This window comes from Mirounga leonina, unplaced genomic scaffold, assembly GCF_011800145.1.
Source record: "Mirounga leonina isolate KUSES-001 unplaced genomic scaffold, KU_Mleo_1.0 Mir_321, whole genome shotgun sequence".
NCBI classification, from domain to species: Eukaryota; Metazoa; Chordata; class Mammalia; order Carnivora; family Phocidae; genus Mirounga; species Mirounga leonina.
Window position 1 is genome coordinate 4,463,519 of NW_023270680.1, and position 21,706 is coordinate 4,485,224.

The following is a 21,706-nucleotide window of genomic DNA, read 5'->3' on the forward strand; positions in this document are numbered from 1 at the left end:
GAAAACCATAGAACACTCATGAAAGAAATTGAGGAAGACACAAAGAAATGGAAACATTCCATATTCATGGATTGGAAGAACAAATACTATTAAAATGTCTATGCTACCTAGAGCAATCTACACATTCAATTCAATCCCTATCAAAATACCATCAACTTTTTTCACAGAACTGGAATAATCCTAAAATTTGTATGGAACCATAAAAGACCCCGAATAGCCAAAGGAATGTTGAAAAAGAAACCAAACCTGGTGGCATCACAATTCCGGACTTCAAGCTCTATTACAAAGCTGTAATCATCAAGACGGTATGGTACCAGCACAAAAACAGACACACAGATCAATGGAATTGAATAAAGAACCCAGAAAAAGACCTTCAACTCTATGGTCAATTAAGCTTCGACAAAGCAGGGAAGAATATCCAATGGAAAAAGGGTGGTCTCTTCAACAAATGGTGATGGGAACATTGGACAGCCACATGCAGAAGAATGAAACTGGACCATTTCCTTACACCATATACAAAAATAGAATCAAAATGGATGAAAGACCTAAATGTGGGACAGGAATCCATCAAAATCCTAGAGGAGAACACAGTCAGGAACCTCTTTGACCTCAGCCGCAGCAACTTCTTCCTAGAAACATCACCAAAGGCAAGGGAAGCAAGGGCAAAAATGAAATACTGGGACTTCATCAAGTTAAAAAGCTTCTGCACAGCAAAGGAAACAGCGGACAAAACCAAAACACCAACAGAATGGGAGAAGATATTTGCAAATGACATATCAGATAAAAGGCAAGTATCCAAAATCCATAAAGAACTTAAACTCAACACCCAAAGAACAAATAATCCAATCAAGAAATGGGCAGAAGACATGAACAGACATTTTTCCAAAGAAGACATCCAAATGGCCAACAGACACATGAAAAAGTGCTCAACATCACTCAGCATCAGGGAAATCCAAATCAAAACCTCAATGAGACACCACCTCAAATCTAGCCTCAGATACCTTGCCACTACTTGTTTCTAAGGACAAATTTAAAATATCTACTTATACGGGCACCTGGGTGGCTCAGTCATTAAGCGTCTGCCTTCGGCTCAGGTCATGATCCCAGGGTCCTAGGATCGAGCCCCGCATCGGGCTCCCTGCTCAGTGGGAAGCCTGCTTCTCCCTCTCCCACTCCCCCTGCTTGTGTTCCCTCTCTTGCTGTGTCTCTCTCTGTCAAATGAATAAATAAAATGTTAAGATAGATAGATAGATAGATAGATAAATAGATAGATAAATAAAAGCAAACTTCTGCTCTGTGAAAGACACTGCTAAGAGAAGACAAGCCACAGGCTGGTGGAAATTTGTACAAAACACATAGCCAGTAAAAAAGTTGAACCCAAGGGCGCCTGGGTGGCTCAGTCGTTAAGCATCTGCCTTCGGCTCAGGTCATGATCCCAGGGTCCTGGGATCGAGTCCCACGTCGGGCTCCCTGCTCGGCAGGAAGCCTGCTTCTCCCTCTCCCACTCCCACTCCCCCTGCTTGTGTTCCTGCTCTCGCTGTCTCTCTCTCTCTGTCAAATAAATAAATAAAATCTTTAAAAAAAAAAGAAAAAGTGGAACCCAAAATATAGAAAGAACTCTTAAAACTCAAAAAACAACCCAATTAAAAAGTGAGCCTAGAGATCTGAAGAGACAGCTCACCAAAAAAGATAGGCCCCTTTCTTTACCATACACAAGAATTAACTCAAAGTGGATCACAGATATAAATATGACAGCGAAAATCATAAAATTCTTGGGGAAAAGTACAAGAGTCTTTATGACCTTTGATTAGCAAGGCCTTCTAGAATATGACATAAATACAAAAGTGACCAAAAAATTTTATAGGTGAATTGTATTTCAACAAGATTAAAAACTTCTGTGGTGCAATCAAGAAAGTGAAAAGATGACCCACAGAATAAAAGAAAATATATGCAAGTCATATGTTTGATAAGGGCATTATATCGAAAATATATAAGGATTTCTTACAACTCAATAATGAGAAAAAAAAGAAGCCCAATTTGAAAAAGGACAAAGGCTGAATAGACATTCCTCCAAAGAAGATAACATAAATTACCAATAAACACACGGGATGTTCAACATCGTTAGTCATTAGGGAAATGCAAATCAAAACCACAATGAGGGGTACTTGGTTGTCTCAGTCAGAAGAGAGTGCAACTCTTGATCTTGGGGTTGTGAGTTCAAGCCCCACGTGGGGTGGAGAGATTGATTACTTAAATAAATAAAACTTTAAAACACACACACACATACACAATGAGATAACACTTCATATTCACTAGGATGACTATAGTTAAAAATCAAGGGGCGCCTAGGTGACTCAGTCAGTTAAGTGTCTGCCTTCCGCTCAGGTCATGATCCCAGGGTCCTGGGATCGAGCCCTACGTCAGGCTCTCTGCTCAGCGGGGAGCCTGCTTCTCCCTCTCCCTCTGCCTGCCACTCCATCTGCTTGTGCTCGCTCTCTCTCTGTCAAATAAATAAAGTCATTTTTTAAAAAATTAAAATGACAATAACAAGTGTTAAAGAGGATGTAGAAAAAATGAAATGTGGTAGAAATGTGAAATGGTGCTCCAACTTTGGAAAACAGTTTGACGGTTCCTCAAAATATTAAACACAGAGGGATCATATGACCCAGAAATTCCATCCAAGAAAAATGAAAACATACAACCACACAAAAACTTGTACATGAATGTTCATAGCAGCATTTTTTATAAGAGCCAAAAAGTGGAAAAAACCTAAAGGTCCATCAACTAAAGAATGAATAAACAAAATGTGGCACATCCCTATAATGAAATATTACTTGACCACAAAAAAGAATGAAGTATTGATGCATGCTACAATGTGGATGAATCCTGAAAACATCATGCTAACTGAAAGAAGCTAGACACACCAAAAAACACCTACTGCATAATTCAATTTATATGAAATATACAGAATGGGCAAATCCATAAAGAAAGTAGATTAGTAGTTGCCTAGGACTGGAGGGAAGAGAATTCAGGAGGAAATGGGGAATGAATGCTAATGGGTATAGGGTTTCTTCTGGAGATAAATAAAAATATTCTAGGATTAGATTGTGGTGATGGCTATACAACTCTTGAATATACTAAAAACCACTAAATTGGGTGAATTATATGGTATGTGAATCACATCTCAATAAAACTTAAAAAAAAAGTTGAGTTTGTTTTTGTGCAGTATTTCCACTGTTCTGGTGAGAAGAAAATACATACACATATATTAACTGTTAAATATAAATTGCATAATTTCAGTGACTGAACGAGTTCAATGTGCTTACATGTGCATTTAAAACTAGTACTGCATTATTTCTATACACTAATAATGAAGCAGCAAAAAGAAATTAAGAAAACAATTCAATTTATAATTGCATCAAAAATAATAAAATACCTAGGAATAAGCTTAACCAAGGAGTCGAAAGACCTGTACTCTGAAGACTATAAATCAATGATGAAAGAAACTGAAAATGAAACAAATGGAAAGACATTCTATGCTCGATTAGACCAAAATATTGTTAAAATGTCTATACTACTAAAGCAATCTACAGATATAATGTAATCCCTATCAAAATACCAACAGCATTTTTCACAGAACTAAAATGAACAATCCCAAAATTTGTATGAAACCACAAAAGACCCTGAATAAACAAAGTAATCCTGAAAAAGAAAAACAAAGCTGGAGGTATCACAATTCCAGATTTCAAGTGAACATTCATGTACAGGTTCCACTATAAAGCTGTAGTAATCAAAACAGTATGGTACTGGCACAAAAACAGATATACAGATCAAGGGAACCGAATAGAAAACCCAGAAATAAACCCCCAATTATATGGTCAACTAATGTTCAACAAAGGACGCAAGAATATGCAACGGGAAAAACACAGTCTCTTGAACAAATGATCTTGGGAAAACTGGACAGCTACATGTACAAGAATGAAATCACACCACTTTCTTACACCACACACAAAAATAAACTGAAAATGGATTAAGGACCTAAATGTGAGACCCAAAACCATAAAAAGCCTAGAAGAGATCACAAGCAGTAATTTCTCTGACACTAGCCATATGATATGTCTCCTGAGGCAAGGGAAGCAAAATAAACTACTGGGGATACACCAAAATAAAAAGTTTCTGCACAGCAAAGGAAACAATCAACAAAACTAAAAGAAAACCTATGATATGGGAGAAGATATTTGCAAATGGCATATCCAGTAAAGCATGAGTACACAAAATACATTTAAAAAAAAAACTTATACAACACCCAAAAACCAAAAAACCCAATTAAAAAATGGGTAGAAGACATTAACAAACATTTCTCCAAAAAAGACATCGAGATGGCCAACAGACATATGAAAAGATGCTCAACATCACTCATCACAAGGAAATATAAATCAAAATCACAGTAAGATATCACCTCACACCCGTCAGAATGGCTAAAATCAAAAACACAAGAAACAACAGTGTTGGCAAGGATGTGGAGAAAAAAAAACCCTGGACATTGTTGGTGGGAATGCAAACTGGTGCAGCCATTGTGGAAAACAGTATTGAGGTTCCTCAAAAAATTAAAAATAGAACTACCCTATGATCCAGTAATCACACTACTAGATATTTACCCAAAGAATATAAAAACACTAGGGACGCCTGGGTGGCTCAGTCGTTAAGCACCTGCCTTCGGCTCAGGTCATGATCCCAGGGTCCTGGGATCGAGCCCCACATCGGGCTCCCTGCTCCATGGGAAGCCTGCTTCTCCCTCTCCCACTCCCCCTGCTTGTGTTTCCTCTCTCGCTGTCTCTCTCTGTCAAATAAATAAAATCTTAAAAAATATATATATAAAAAAGCTAATTCAAAAGGATATATGCACCCCTATGTTTATTACAGCATTGTTTACAATAGCCAAACTATGGAAGCAGCCCAAGCGTCCAGGAACTGAAGAATGGAGAAAGAAGATGTGGTATGTATATACAATGGAATATTACTCGGCCATAAAAAAGAATGAACTCTTGCCATGGCAACAACATGCATGTATCTAGAGACTATAATGCAAAGCGAAATTAAGTCAGAGAAAACAAGTATCATATGAGTTCACTCATGTGTGGAATTTAAGAAACAAAAGAAATAGACAAAGGGGAAAAAAAGAAACCAAGAAACAGACTCAACTACAGAGAACAAACAGATGGTTAGCAGGGGGGAGGTTGGTGGGGAGATGGGTCAAATAGGTGAAGGGGATTAAGAGTACACTTAACTTGATGAGTACTGAGTAATACATGGAATTGGTGAATCACTGTATTGTATACCCGAAACTAATATAATAACACAATGTTAACTATACTGGAATTAAAATAAAAATTTTTTATTTAGAACATTAGATATCAAACAAAAAAACACCATGGCGATTTAGAAAAAAAAAAAAAACACATAATAAAAGGAAAAGCTTTATATTTTAGTACCTCTAACGGCACTTTTTTCCCCTGCTTTTTGAATAAAGAATCCATATTTTCACTTTGAACTGGACCCAAAAAATTATGAAGCCAGCCCCGGAACATATTTAAAAGTTACTGCATGGAACTTCCTGGAGAGTAAGTACAAAAGCATGAACATGAAGAAAAAATTTCCCATCACTTTGCTCTTTCATTATCTAGATATCCCTCAAGTTAACAAAGTTACATCAAGTGCTCTTGATAACTAGAACTCTGAAACTCATTCAAAAATCATCTATTAAAGAAGCTTAATTGAATACAGCAAAATCAACAGAAATAATAAATCCCAATGTACTAAGTAATGGTCATGTTTCCAGTACCATACCAAACACTTTCCTAGCATTATCTCACTTAACTGTCACACCTTTAAGATAGGCGTTATTTTTTTTTTAAGATTTTATTTATTTGGGGGGGAGGAGCAAGATAGCAGAGGAGTAGGAGACCTAAATTTCGTCTGGTCCCATGAATTCAGCTAGATAGGGATCAAACCATTCTGAACACCTACGAACTCAACAGGAGATCGAAGAAAAGAATAGCAGCAACTCTCTGAACAGAAAAGCGACCACTTTCTGGAAGGCAGGACGTGCAGAGAAGTGAATCCGAGGCGATATTCGGGAAGATAGGTGGCGGGGCAGGGGGCCTCCACCTGCCGCCACTGGCAAGTGATAGAGCAGCAGAGCACAAAATCGGAAATTTTAGAAGTTGGCTCTGCTGAGGGACGTCGCTCCAGTGGCTAAGCAGGGGGTGGAACCCTTGTGGGACAGTGTGCTCTCAGGACCCTCGGGGTCACAGAAACACCGGAGGTGGCTGAGTGCGGCAGAGCTCCCAGGTATCGGAGTGGGGAAGCCGGCTGCAGAGACGGAGCCAAGGAGAGGGCTCTCAGCCCAGGGTTGCCATAAACCGTGATCAGAGGCACAGTCGGGCCACTGCTCCTCCAGCAGGGACCCAACAAGCAGCAGGTCCAGGGAGACTCCCCTTCCTCCCCCCGGGAGGAGCCGCACAGGAGTGCACCGCAGGAATCTGCTGGGTTTGGAGACTCCACACAGGGTCGTGAGCCAGAGATAGAAACCCTCGGTCACAGGCCGGGTGAGCACAGAGTGCGGCTGGAGACCGGGAAGACGGGAGTAACCAACTGCTTTTCTCTGGGGGCTCACTGAGGAGTGGGGCCCCGAGTTCTCAGCTCCTCCAGGGCGGAGATTGGGAGACTGCCATTTTCACTCTCATGCTCCAAAGCTGCACGGAGAGCTTGCAGGGAACAAAAGCTCCCGAGAGCAAACCGGAGCAGATTACTTAGCCTGACCAGGCAAGGGCAGGCAATTCCACCTCCAGCAAAGACATCTGGGCACCACAGCAACAGGCCCCTCCCCTAGAAGATCAGCAAGAACAGCCAGCCAAGACCAAGTTTACCGATTGATGAGAACGGCAGAACTCCAGTGCTAGGGGAATACTGCACAAAGAATTCATGGCTTTTTTCCCATGATTCTTTAGTCCTTCAGAGTTAATTTTTTTTAACTTTCTTTTTCTTTTTTTTTTTTTGAATTTTTCTTTTTCCCTTTTTCAACCAACATCTTATCTATCCCTTTTTTAAAAAATCTTTTTTCATTTTTACAGTCATATTCTATCCCTTCATAGTAGTTACCCTTATTTTTGGTATATATACACATAAGTTGTTCTCTCTTTAAAATTTTGGGATACGGTTTCTTCTAACAGACCAAAATATACCCTAAATCTCTAGTGCATGGCTTTGTTCTAGTGTCCTGCCTGATCACATTCTCTCCCTTTTTTTTTTATCCTCCTCTTTCTTTTTTCAACCAACTTCTTATCAATTCCTTTTATAATTTTCACCTTTACAGTCACAGTCCATCCCTTCATTGTATTTACCCTTATTTTTGTATATATATGTTTTTCTTTAATATTTTGGGAGGCACTTTCTTCTAACAGACCAAAATACGCCCAAAATCTAGTGTGTGGCACTGATCTATGCACCAGCCTGATCATATTTGATCATATTCTGTTCTTTGGTTTGTTAGTTTTTATCTTTCTCTTTTTCTTTTCTTTTTTCTCTCCCCCCGGTTTCAGGTCTCTTCTGATTTGTTTAGTGTATATTTTTCTGGGGTCATTGTTACCCTGTTAGCATTTTGTTCTCTCATTCATCTATTCTCCTCTGGAGAAAATGACAAGATGGAAAAAAATCACTTCAAAAAAAAGAACAAGAGGCAGTACCAACTGCCAGGGACCTAATCAATACAGACATTAGTAAGATGTCGGAACTAGAGTTCAGAATGATGATTTTAAAGATACTAGCTGGGCTTGAAAAAAGTATGGAATGTATTAGAGAAACCCTTTCTGGAGAAATAAAAGAACTAAAATCTAACCAAGCCGAAATCAAAAAGGCTATTAATGAGGTGCAATCAAAAATGGAGGCTCTAACTGCTAGGATAAAAGAGGCAGAAGAGAGAATTAGTGATATTAGTGATATAGAAGACCAAATGATAGAAAATAAAGAAGTTGAGAAAAAGAGAGATAAACTACTGGATCACGAGGGCAGAATTTGAGAGATAAGCGATACCACAAGACGAAACAATATTAGAATAATTGGGATCCCAGAAGAAGGAGAGAGAGAGGGGCAGAAGGTATATTGGAGCAAATTATAGCAGAGAACTTCCCTAATTTGAGGAAGGAAACAGGCATCAAAATCCAGGAGGCACAAAGAAACCCCCTCAAAATCAATAAAAATAGGTCAACACTCCGACATCTAATAGTAAAACTTAAAAGTCTCTGAGACAGAGAAAATTCTGAAAGCAGCTCGGGAGAAGAGATATGTAACCTACAATGGTAGAAACATTAGATTGGCAACAGACCTATCCACAGAGACCTGGCAGGCCAGAAAGGATTGGCATGATATATTCAGAGCACTAAATGAGAAAAATATGCAGCCAAGAATCCTATATCCAGCTAGGCTGTCATTGAAAATAGAAGGAGAGATAAAAAGCTTCCAGGACAACAAAAACTAAAGGAATTTGCAAACACGAAACCAGCCCTACAAGAAATATTGAAAAGGGTCCCCTAAGCAAAGAGAGAGTCTAAAAGTAACATAGACCAGAAAGGAACACAGACAACATACAGTAACAGTCACCTTACAGGCAATACAGTGGCACTAAATTCATATCTTTCAATAGTTACCCTGAATGTAAACAGGCTAAATGCCCCAATCAAAAGACACAGTCTATCAGATTGGATAAAAAAACAAGACCCATTGATATGCTGTCTGCAGGAGACTCATTTTGGACCCAAAGACACTCCCAGATTGAAAGTGAGGGGGTGGAAAACCATTTACCATGCTAATGGACACCAAAAGAAAGCTGGGGTGGCAATCCTATATCAGACAAATTAGATTTTAAACCAAAGACTGTAATAAGAGAGGAGCAAGGACACTATATCATACTTAAAGGGATCCAACAAGAAGATCTAACAACTGTAACTATCTATGCCCCTAACATGGGAGCAGCCAATTATATAAGCCAATTAATAACAAAAGCAAAGAAACACATCAACAATACAATAATAGTGGGGGACTTTAACACCCCCCTCACTGAAATGGACAGATCATCTAAGCAAAAGATCAACAAGGAAATAAAGACTTTAAATGACACACTGGACCAAATGGACTTCACAGATACATTCAGAACATTCCATCCCAAAGCAACAGAATACACATTCTTCTAGTGCCCATGGAACATTCTCCAGAATAGATCACATCCTAGGTCACAAATCAGGTCTCAACCGGTACCAAAAGATTGGGATCATTCCCTGCATATTTTCAGAGCACAACGCTTTGAAACTAGAACTCAATCACAAGAGGAAAGTCAGAAAGAACTCAAATACATGGAGGCTAAAGAGCATCCTACTAAAGAATGAATAGGTCAACCAGGAAATTAAAGAAGAAGTAAAAATATTCATGGAGGGCGCTTGGGTGGCTCAGTCGTTACACGTCTGCCTTCAGCTCAGGTCATGATCCCAGGGTCCTGGGATCGAGTCCCACGTCGGGCTCCCTCCTCGGGGGGAAGCCTGCTTCTCCCTCTCCCACTCCTGCTGCCTGTATTCCTGCTCTCGCTATCTCTGTCTCTGACAAATAAATAAATAAAATCTTTTAAAAATAATAATAAAAATTTAAAAAATTTAAAAATACAAAAAAATTCATGGAAACCAATGAAAATGAAAACATAGCTGTTCACAATCTTAGCGATGCAGCAAAGGCAGTCCTAAGAGGAAAGTATATAGCAATACAAGCTTTTCTCAAGAAACAAGAAAGGTCTCAAATACACAACCTAACCCTACACCTAAAGGAGCTGGAGAATGAACAGCAAATAAAGCCTAAACCCAGCAGGAGAAGAGAAATAATAAAGATCAGGGCAGAAATCAATGAAATAGAAACCAAAGAACAATAGAACAGATCAACGAAACTAGAAGCTGGTTCTTTGACAGAATTAACAAGATTGATAAACCCCTGGCCAGACTTATCAAAAAGAAAAGAGAAAGGACCCAAATAAATAAAATCATGAATGAAAAAGGAGAGATCACAACCAACACCAAAGAAATACAAACAACTCTAAGAACATATTATGAGCAACTATATGCCAGCAAATTAGATAATCTGAAAGAAATGGATGCATTCCTAGAGATGTATAAATTACCAAAACTGAACCAGGAAGAAAAAGAAAACCTGAATAGACCTATAACCACTAAGGAAATTGAAGCAGTCATCAAAAATCTCCCAAAAAACAAAAGCCCAGGGCCAGATGGCTTCCCAGGGGAATTCTACCAAACATTTAAAGAAGAATTAATACCTATTCTTCTGAAACTGTTCCAAAAAATAGAAACGGAAGGAAAACTTCCAAACTCATTTTATGAGGCCACCATTACCTTGATCCCCAAACCAGACAAAGACCCCATCAAAAAGGAGAATTACAGACCGATATCCTTGATGAACATGGATGCAAAAATTCTCACCAAGGGGCGCCTGGGTGGCTCAGTTGTTAAGCGTCTGCCTTCGGCTCAGGTCATGATCCCAGGGTCCTGGGATCAAGCCCCACATCAGGCTCCCTGCTCCGCGGGAAGCCTGTTTCTCCCTCTCCCCCTGCTTGTGATCCTGCTCTCACTGTGTCTCTCTCTGTCAAATAAATAAATAAAATCTTAAAAAAAAAAAAAATTCTCACCAAAATACTAGCCAATAGGATCCAACAGTACATTAAAAGGATTATTCACCACGACCAAGTGGGATTTATCCCTGGGCTGCAAGGATGGTTCAACATCTGCAAATCAATCAATGTGATACAATACATTAATAAAAGAAAGAACAAGAACCATATGATCCTCTCAATAGATGCAGAAAAAGCATTTGACAAAGTACAGCATCCTTTCTTGATCAAAACTCTTCAGAGTAGAGGCATAGACGGTACATACCTCAATATCATAAAAGCCATCTATAAAAACCCACAGCAAATATCATTCTCAATGGGGAAAAACTGAGAGCTTTCCCCCTGAGGTCAGGAACACGGCAGGGATGTCCACTATCACCACTGCTATTCAACATAGTATTAGAAGTCTTAGCCACAGCAATCAGACAACAAAAAGAAATAAAAGGCATCCAAATCGGCAAAGAAGAAGTCAAACTCTCACTCTTTGCAGATGATATACTTTATGTGGAAACCCAAAAGACTCCACCCCAAAACTGCTAGAACTCATACAGGAATTCAGTAAAGTGGCAGGATATAAAATCAATGCACAGAAATCAGTGGCATTCCTATACACCAACAACAAGACAGAAGAAAGAGAAATTAAGGAGTCGATCCCATTTACAATTGCACCCAAAATCATAAGATACCCAGGAATAAAACTAACCAAAGAGGCAAAGAATCTGTACTCAGAAAACTATAAAATACTCATGAAAGAAACTGAGGAAGACACAAAGAAATGGAAAAACGTGCCATGCTCATGGACTGGAAGAACAAATATTGTGAAGATGTCAATGTTACCTAGAGCAATCTACACATTCAATTCAATCCCTATCAAAATACCATCAACCTTTTTCAAAGAAATGGAGCAAATAATCCTAAAATTTGTATGGAACCAGAAAAGACCGCGAATAGCCAAAGGAATGTTGAAAAAGAAAAGCAAAGCTGGTGGCATCACAATTCCAGACTTCAAGCTCTATTACAAAGCTGTAATCATCAAGACAGTATGGTACTGGCACAAAAACAGACACATAGATCAATGGAATAGAATAGAGAGCCCAGAAATGGACCCTCAACTCTATGGTCAACTAATCTTTGACAAAGCAGGAAAGAATGTCCAAAGGAGAAAAGACAGTCTCTTCAATAAATGGTGTTGGGAAAATTGGACAGCCACATGCAGAAGAATGAAACTGGACCATTTCCTTACACCACACACAAAAATAGACTCAAAATGGCTGAAAGACCTAAATGTGAGACAGGAGTCCATCAAAATCCTAAAGGAGAACACAGACAGCAACCTCTTCGACCTCAGCCATAGCAACTTCTTCCTAGAAACATCGCCAAAGGCAAGGGAAGCAAGGGCAAAAATGAACTACCGGGGCTTCATCAAGTTAAAAGGCTTCTGCACAGCAAAGGAAACAGTCAACAAAACCAAAAGACCACCGACAGAATGGGAGAAGATATTTGCAAATGACATATCAGATAAAGGGCTAGTATCCAAAATCTATAAAGAACTTAACTCAACACCCAAAGAACAAATGATCCAATCAAGAAATGGGCAGAAGACATGAACAGACATTTTTCCAAAGAAGACATCCAAATGGCCAACAGACACATGAAAAAGTGCTCAACATCACTCAGCATCAGGGAAATCCAAATCAAAACCTCAATGAGATACCACCTCACACCAGTCAGAATGGCTAAAATTAACAAGTCAGGAAACGACAGATGTTGGCGGGGATGCGGAGAAAGGAGAACCCTCCTACACTGTTGGTGGGAATGCAAGCTGGTGCAGCCACTCTGGAAAACAGTATGGAGGTTCCTCAAAAAGTTGAAAATAGAGCTACCCTATAACCCAGCAATTGCACTACTGGGTATTTACCCCAAAGATACAAATGGAGGGATCCGAAGGGGTATGTGCACCCCGATGTTTATAGCGGCAATGTCCACAACAGCCAAACTATAGAAAGAGCCAAGATGTCCATCAATAGATGAATGGATAAAGAAGATGTGGTATATACATATACAATGGAATATTATGCAGCCATCAAAAGGAATGAAATCTTGCCATTTGCAACCACGTGGATGGAACTGGAGGGTATTATGCTGAGTGAAATAAGTCAATCAGAGAAAGACATGTATCATATGACCTCACTGATATGAGGAATTCTTAATCTCAGGAAACAAACTGAGGGTTGCTGGAGTGGGTGGTGGGGTGGGAGGGATGGGGTGGCTGGGTGACAGACATTGGGGAGGGTATGTGCTATGGTGAGCGCTGTGAATTGTGTAAGACTGTTGAATCACCTGTACCTCTGAAACAAATAATACATTATATGTTTAAAAAAAAAAAAAGAAGATAGCAGGAAGGGAAAAATGAAGGGGGGGAATCCGAGGGGGAGACGAACCATGAGAGACTATGGACTCTGAGAAACAAGCTGAGGGTTCTAGAGGGGAGGGGGGCAGGGGGATGGGTTAGCTAGTGATGGGTATTAAAGAGGGCATGTACTGCATGGAGCACTGGGTGTTATATGCAAAAATGAGTCATGGAACACTATATCAAAAGCTAATGATGTAATGTACGGTGATTAACATAACATAATAAAAAAAAAGTATATGAGGATTCTCCATGCTACTTTTGCAATTTTTCTATCACTGAATTTATTTTAAAGTAAAATTTTTAAAAATCAAAAAAAAAAAAGATTTTATTTATTTGTCAGAGAGAGAACACACAAGCAGGGGGAGCAGCAGGCTCCCCGCTGAGCAGGGAGTCCAATGCGGGACTCGATCCCAGGACCCTGGGATCATGACCTGAGCCAACAGCAGATGCTTAACCAACTGAACCACCCAAGCATCCCTAAGGTAGGTGTTATAATTCCCATTTTCACAGACAAGAAAATTAAGGATCCAAGAAATTAAGGAACTTGCCCAGTATCACACAGCTAGTAAATAGCAAATATATGACTGGAACCTACACTGCCCCAATCCAAACCCAACAAATCTATCTCTTTGTTCAGCTTTCAGCACTGCTGTGCAATAAAGAGAAGCTCAGGCTCTCAATAAAATAGTTAAAATTTGGAGTTTTGAAAGAAAATATTACACTATGAATAACAACAGTATAGGCCTCAATAATACACCTGATATTCAAATATACAACACCAACAAACTCATACATCAATCCCATAGAATCACTATAGAATCATGAATTAGCATGCTAGTGAAACAATCCTGCTTACAGTCCTAGATGGCCAGCTTTTTGTCAAATTCCATATTTAGTTATGGTGCTCTTTGAAAGATACATAGATTTGAGGAAAATTAAAATAATGTTAGATGAATGACTTCTAAAGGCCAAAAACTGTACTTTAAAGAGTATGGGGGGGGGGGGCACCTAGGTGGCTCAATTGGTTAAGCGTCTGACTCTTAGTTTTGGGTCAGGTCGTGATATCAGGGTCATGAGATCGAGCCCTGTATCAGGCTCTGTGCTGGGAGCCTGCTTAAGATTCTTTCTCTCCCTCTGCCTCTGCCCCTGCCCCTCCCCCGCCAACTCTCTCCCTCTCTCTCTAAAAAAATTAGGGCGAGGGCGCCTGGGTGGCTCACTCGGTTAAACGACTGCCTTCGGCTCAGGTCATGATCCTGGAGTCCCGGGATCGAGTCCCGCATCGGACTCCCTGCTCAGCGGGGAGTCTGCTTCTCCCTCTGACCCTCCTCCCTCTCGTGCTCTCTGTCTCTCATTCGCTCTCTCGCAAATAAATAAATAAAATCTTTAAAAAAATTTTTTAAATAAAAATAAAAATAAATAAAATAATAAATAAATTAGGGCGCCTGGGTGGCTCAGTCGTTAAGCGTCTGCCTTCAGCTCAGGTCATGATCCCAGAGTCCTGGGATCGAGTCCCACATCGGGCTCCTTGCTCAGTGGGGTGTCCGGTTCTCCCTCTCCCTCTGCCCCTGCTTGTGTCCCCTCTCTCGCTGTGTCTCTGTCGAATAAATAAATGAAATCTTAAAAAAAAAAATTAATTTATTAAAGGATATGTGGAATGTTCCTGAAGCCTAAGCCCCGAAGACGTGTGAAAAACTGGTATTAATTAAATATCAGAATACTTTAACAATTCTATCTAGAGAATCTATGGCCTACACAACTAAAACACTACAAGTTTTATCATGAGTCCTGCCACAAAAAGACCCACAAAGAAAAGAAAATGATATTTTATTCCCTCTCCAACTTCAAGTTCCCCTCACACAATTTGAAGTCCATGCAAATTTAATTCTACAAAGCTTTTTAAAAAAACAAAAATTTCTGGCACCCCCAAATTTCAAGTCACTCCTGGTGGAGATGGGTCAGCAATGGAAAGGTGGGATGACAGAGAAATCATTTTTACAATGTCACCTTGGGAAGGCAAATCCGAGCTGCAGAAGGGATCCCACTACCATCTGTGGGGGCAGTAGAAAAACAGGAACATAAAAGATAACAAGTGCTCTGACACAGAGCTAGGGTTCTACACGCAGCGATTGGGAAAAGTCACCCAAAGCATCTCCCACCTCCAGCACACAACTTCTTCTGTGCCAGTGGAATGATAGGAGTTGGGTCCCAGGAGGCAACAACTCTGAGCCAAAAATCAGAAAGACATCTGGATGAAAGAACAGACAGAAGGAAATACTTCTCATAATGCATATTATTCAAAACAATCCAAAATGCATCACAAGGATCCCACTGAAATTCTAGGGAAGGGGATTCTGAAAATTCTAACACACAACAGATAACAGATATTAACAGTGTAAAATTAGAATTTATTGTCTTTATTGTGTACCCTTTCTGAACTGTTTCATCTTAAGTGTTAAAACATTTACAAGGGCTTTCAAAGATAAATTCTGAACTTTATCGCCTCATGTGTGTTTTTTCTTATAATGTCTTAAGTTCTTTGAATTATCTTACCACCAAGGTTTTCAGAAAATTAACCTATAATACTATATTTGCATATAATCTTCAAAACCATATCACCATGAGTAAATATCTACAATTACCTTCTACAAATACAGTGCAGAATAAAACAAAAGCATACAGCTCTCAGAGAATATATATTCTATCCTACTGCATAAAATTAGCTTGGAAACAAAAGGAAAACTAATACTAGAAATCGTCCTGAAATGATATGGCATTCTTTGGATGCCTATACCTCTCAGGAAATGTACTTCCAACTATCACTTAAGATGGAAAGAATAAAAAGAAAAAAAAAAAATCTTACATGCAATTAAAAATGCCTCAGTCTCCTTCAACCCCAAGTACAAAACTAGAGAGAAGTACGGTATACTCACAAGGAGAGCAGTGACGGTCAAAGCCTCCTGATGAAGGTTTCTGAGTGGCTGCTGTAACCAATTCCCACAACTTAGCACTTAACACAAATTTATCACCTCATAGTTCTAAAGGTCACAAATCCAACATGGGTATCACTGGGTTAAAATCAAGATGTCAGCAAGAATAGTTCCTTCTGTGATGTGGACTCTAGGGAGAATCCATTTTCTTGACTTTTCCAGCTTCTAGAGGCTATTCACTTTCCTTACCTTCAAAGTGCTTCACTCTACCCTCCGCTTGTTGTCACATCTCCTTCTCTGACTCTGACTCTCCCACCTCCCTCTTATAAGGACCCTTGTGATTACACTGCATTCACCCAGATAATCTAGGACAATCTCTCCCTTAACACAATCACATCTGCTAAGCCCTTCTGCCATGTATGATAAAATACAGGTTCCAGAGACTACCACATGAACATCTTTATGGGCTACTGTACCACCTACCAGAAGTTCATTTAACCCAGTTTAGCGAAATCAAATACAAAGAATCCCCTATGCCTCTATCCCATTCCTTTTTGCTCACCTATGTCATAAAATCAATCTATGTCAGCTATTGGATTTGTACCTACTACGCCATTCCACTATAAGACTTTATGGAACACACTGAGAAAGAGAAAAGCAGCCCCTGACATCTGGAAGCTGGCCTGCTACTATCAGCTAGGCCTTGTTGTTGCTACAAACTGGCCAGCAGCTCAGAGTGAGGCACTCACAGCTAGGTCCTGATGATTCTCCCCTTGAAAATAAACAACTTCTTCAGAGAACATCAACATCAGAGAAGGGCACTCTGTGACCATAATGGACAAAGAATAAACAACATCACTCTGTAATCATGCCTGAACAAAGCAAAAAACATGAATAACCATCCAAATCATAAATGACTAAGTATCTCCCCACCATGGCTTACATGAATGACTTGCTTCTTTACCAATAAGTTCTAACTTCACCCCACCCAGTCTTCTTTCCTTCTATATAAGATTAAGATACTCAATCATAGAATTATCTCTGCTTCCTAACAGCATCCAATACAAATCAAAGCCCCATTTCTTTAAACTCTTTCCAAATCACCCCGCACAAGCCCAAATCCTATTTTTAAAAGTTCCTTTCAAATGCTCTCTTATTGAAACACCCCACAATTCCCAATGGTGTGCATTTTCCCTTACTGCAACATGCAATCAACGCAACTTGTCCAACTACAGGTATATTCCTGGTGGTGTTTGGCTGGAGAGCAGTGACAAAGCTCAGAAAAAAATTACAGACCTCCAGACAACTGCATTTCAAATTTAGATACAAGACTGATGACTGGCTCCCATCTTCTGCCCAACCTCTATTCTCAAGAGGGAAGGGCTAAAGTTTTTATCTGCAGTACATGGAGTGAGCCATGGAGATGAAGGCAAGACCCTGGTAGAAAAAGGCAGGTAAACTCACCTAGGGAAGCAGTAAAGAGAGCATGATTCCTGGCATCTCCATTATATCCCCACTCTATGTGGCCAAAAGGAAGCCAAGTAAATTAGAGGGTCCTAAAATCTCCACTGTTGTAGAAGTCCTAGTGAACCCCAGAACTGCACCAAAAATACTACAGCCAAGTTAGGGAGCTTAAACCATAGCCAGAATAAGGAAGAATTTAAATTGTGCAGCTAGACCCCAAAATTCCCTGCCCGCTAGTTTCGTTAAGTTCTCCTTGGTCCTTTCATTAGCCTTACAACAAGCATTTTATGTAACCAACCTAGTTGGATCCCACATAACCCTGTTATGGTGGAGGTTTAAGCTTTATAGGGCTGTAAATATAGTACAGGCCATGAAATCAGCCTGCCTGGATTCAAACTCTCGTTCCATCACACGCTGACTATGCCACCTTGGCTACATGCTGCGAAATACCTACTTCATATGCTTGTTGTGAAACTCAAATGAGATACCTAGTAAGCACTCAATAAATGTTATTATTAATTTAGTGAAGGGATTCTGAGGATATTTTGGTACTGTTACGTATTAATCTGTGACCATTTTAAAGTAGCAGCTATATCAGTGAAAGTGGCAACATAAGAAAACCATTTGGAAGGTACCATCTAAGTAAATGCACTCAAAGAATAGAGTACTGGGGTGCCTGGGAGGCTCAGTCAGTTAAGCGACCAGCTCTTGATCTCAGCTCAGGTTTTGATCTCACGGTTGCGAGTTCAAGCCCCCATTGGGCTGCATGCTAGGTGTGGAGCCTACTTAAAGAAGAATAGATGGACCAAAAGACAAGTGATGCTGTGCAACTATGGCAGGTATAAAGAACAGGAACATATAAATTACTGTCCATATTTCAGTTCTCCTGCTGGATATTTAATAAGCTCCAGTCAGTGGTTTAGTATCCTGGGTAACAGTTCATGTTTGCATACTATTTAAAAATAGGTTAATCAAAAGCAGGTCACACATGAACCAATGAAAAATCTGTGTATGAACCAAGGATTATAATTAATCCAATTCTGTGCACCTGAAGTTCAAAAGAAAAAGGAAAAAAAAAAAAGCCAGCAACAGGAAGAAAGAAAATAGATCACTGCCACCTGGTTAATAGATTTTAGCTACGTCATCATTGAAATAATTGACAAGAGAACTCTGAGATATTCATAATACTAAAGACAAAACAGGATTATTACATGAGTATTTATAAGTTAAACACTACACAATACACAAAAATTAACTCAAAACGGATCAAAGACCCCAAATGTAAGAGTTAAAAGTCTAAGAAGAAAACATGGGTGGAAATCTTCATGACATTAGATTTGGTGATGACTTCTTTAATAAAACACCAAAAACACAGGCAAAAAAAGAAAAAAAATATATAAAATGAACTTCATCAAAATTAACAACTTTTGTGCATCAAAGAACATTATCAATAGAGTAAAAAGGCAACCCACAGAATGGGAGAAAATATCTGCAAATTTCATAGTTAATAAGGGATTAATATCCAGAATATATAAAGAACTCCTGAAAGTCAACAACTAAAACAACCCAATTCAAAACGGGCAAAGGATTCAAATAGATATTTCTCCAAAGAAGATATACAAATGGCCAGGAAGAACATAAAATAGTGCTCAACATCACTAACCGTCAGGGAAATGCAGATAAAAGCCACAGTGAGATACCACTGCACACCCACTGGGATAACAATCATATTTTAAAACAACACGTGTTAGTGGAAAAACTGGAATCCTGGAGCGCTGCTGGTGGGACTGTGGAATGGTACAGGCACTGCAGCAAACAGCCATTTTTCCCAAAAAAATTAAACACAGAATTTTTTTATGTGATCCCACAATTCCACTTCTTGGTATACACATACCTAAAAGAACTGAAAGCAGGGTCTCGAAGAGGTATTTGTACTTGTACACCCATGTTCATAGCAGCACTATTTACAAAGGCCAAGAAATAATCCAAATGTCCAGAGATGAACGAATGGGTAAACAAAATACCGTTATGTCCATACAAGTGAATATCATCCAATTTTAAAAAAGGAAAAAAATTCTGACACATGCTATGAGATGCATGAAACTTGAAAGCCTTATGCTGATTGAAATAAGCCAGACATGAGAGGACAAATACTGTATGATTCCACTTGTATCAGATTCACAGAGACAGAAGTAGAATGGTGGTTACCAAGAGCTGGAAGAAGAAAGAAATGGTAAGTTAATGACTCATGGGGACAGTTTCAGTTTGGAATGACAGCAAAGTTCTAGAGATGTGCAGTGGTGATGGTTGCACGAGAGTGAATGTACTTAACGCCACTGAATTGTACACTTAAAAATGTTAATCACATGCTATGTATATTGTATCAGAAAGAAAGGTAAAACTTACAGTATTACATGCCAAAACCAAAAAAGAGTTAAATAAGAGAACTGGCAACATGTCCTAGAGAAAACTCAACTATCTATGCTCACTCTAAGTATGAATAATCTGAGAAAAGAATGCTGAAGACGGGAAACCCCATGAGCTTGTTCACTTCTGCACAGCTTCTGTAGAGGGTGGAGTACATTTACCACCCAGAGGCGCTGGTTCAGAGGAAGTTGGGGTGACAAGGGGCAGAACTAAGGAACTTTAAAATCAGTGCCAAAACTAAGTTGTTTTCAGAGTAGCAAAGGTAATAAAGCTCCTGGCTACTATGAGTCCTTCTCTCAATCCAAATGACAGAGTATCTAATTAAAAAGTAAAGCCAAAAACAAACAGATCAATGGAACAGCTTGGATTACAAAATTAAACCCCACAATTATAGTTACCTAAGTCATGACAAACGTCATAAATGGTGCTAAAGCGACTGGACATCCAGGTGGGGGGAAAAAAAAAAAGACTCCTACCACAAAACATACACAAAAAATAAGTTCCAGATGAACTGCAGATCTGAATGGGTAGAGTAGATCAATAAAGCATTTAAAGAAAACACAGAGAATATCTTCATAATCTCGGAGTAGGCAACGATTTCTTAAACAAGACACAAAGTACTGACCATAAAACAATTCCTGTTAAAGCGGACTATATGAAAATTAAGAATTTCTCATCAGAAGATAGATCACTGAGTGTTAAAGCATCCACAAAATGGAAAAAAAAATTGCAATACATAATCCGACCAAAGTATCATATTCGGAAAACACAAAGAACACTTGGAAATCAGTATTTAAGAGATCAAAGGACGAGTTTAAAAATGGGGGAAAGACGTGGAGATGCTTCCCAAGAGCTGCGAATGGCAACAGATGAAGAGGTACTCAGGTTCATCAATCCCCAGGGAAGTGCAAACACAACTTCCGCGCAGTGAACGTGAGACGCTGACTACAACGGCTTGGATTAAGGGGACACGCTGAGCGTGGGTAAGGAGCAGCAGCCAGCAGGCCCCGCACGCAGAGCTGTGGGAGCGCACGCCGGCACAAGCCCCCGGGAAGCGGCGGCCAAGGCGTCCCACTCCGGGGCGCAGCCCCGCGCCGGAGACGCGCACACGAGCCGCAGGAAAGGGCCCGGGAACCGCCGACGCGCGCGTCGGAGAGGGCGCTGCGCCAGGACGCGCTGGACCGAAGCGCGCGTCGGCGGAGAGGGCGCTGCGCCACGGCCGCGCGACCACAGCGCTCACAGCGCTCTCGATCCGAGCTCCGACCGCGCGAGGCGACTCTCGCCCTCCGGGACCGGAGGGACACAAGGGAGGCGACCCCACAGCACAACTCTTCACGCGCGTCGAGGCTCGCGGCCGAACGCGGGAGCCGCCAGCAGAGGCGGGGCGTGAACACGCAAAGCGGCCCCGCGGAGCAGGCACGGAGACACGGACGCGAGCGCACCGAGCGGCGGCGCAGGACGAGAGCTCGCCGCGGCCGACGTCCGCGGCGGAGCAGCAGGCGCGGAACCGGAGCCCCGGCGCCGCCGCCTGCCCCGCCGGGCTCCCACCCAAAGCCGCGGGGCTCTGAGCCAACGGAGCGGAGCCGGAGAGCGGGGCTGCGGCCCGCGGCCGGCCGGGCCGGCGCGCAGCCCCCGCCCCGAGAAGGGCGCCGAGGGGCCCGCGCAGGGGCTGCGCGGCGCGGCGCCCACCGGAGCTCGGGCGCGGGGGGCGCGCCGGCCCGGCCGGCCGCGGGCCGCAGCCCCGCTCTCCGGCTC

General features: G+C 40.9%; 1 protein-coding gene across 3 annotated transcripts in view; it reads right to left on the reverse strand.

The window, feature by feature from the left end:
- Nucleotides 1-21,706, reverse strand: part of LMBR1 (limb development membrane protein 1) — a 162,909-nt gene that overhangs the window by 140,555 nt on the left and 648 nt on the right. The window contains exon 1 of one of the 3 annotated variants that reach the window (XM_035029872.1): nucleotides 15,290-16,028. The exons of 1 other annotated variant lie outside the window; for it this stretch is intronic. In XM_035029872.1, the coding sequence (XP_034885763.1) occupies nucleotides 15,290-15,415 (126 nt within the window). In that variant the 5' untranslated portion in view covers nucleotides 15,416-16,028. Of the gene's footprint in view, nucleotides 1-15,289; nucleotides 16,029-21,706 lie in introns of those variants that run through there. One more of the 3 variants, XM_035029870.1, reaches the window with a different exon arrangement.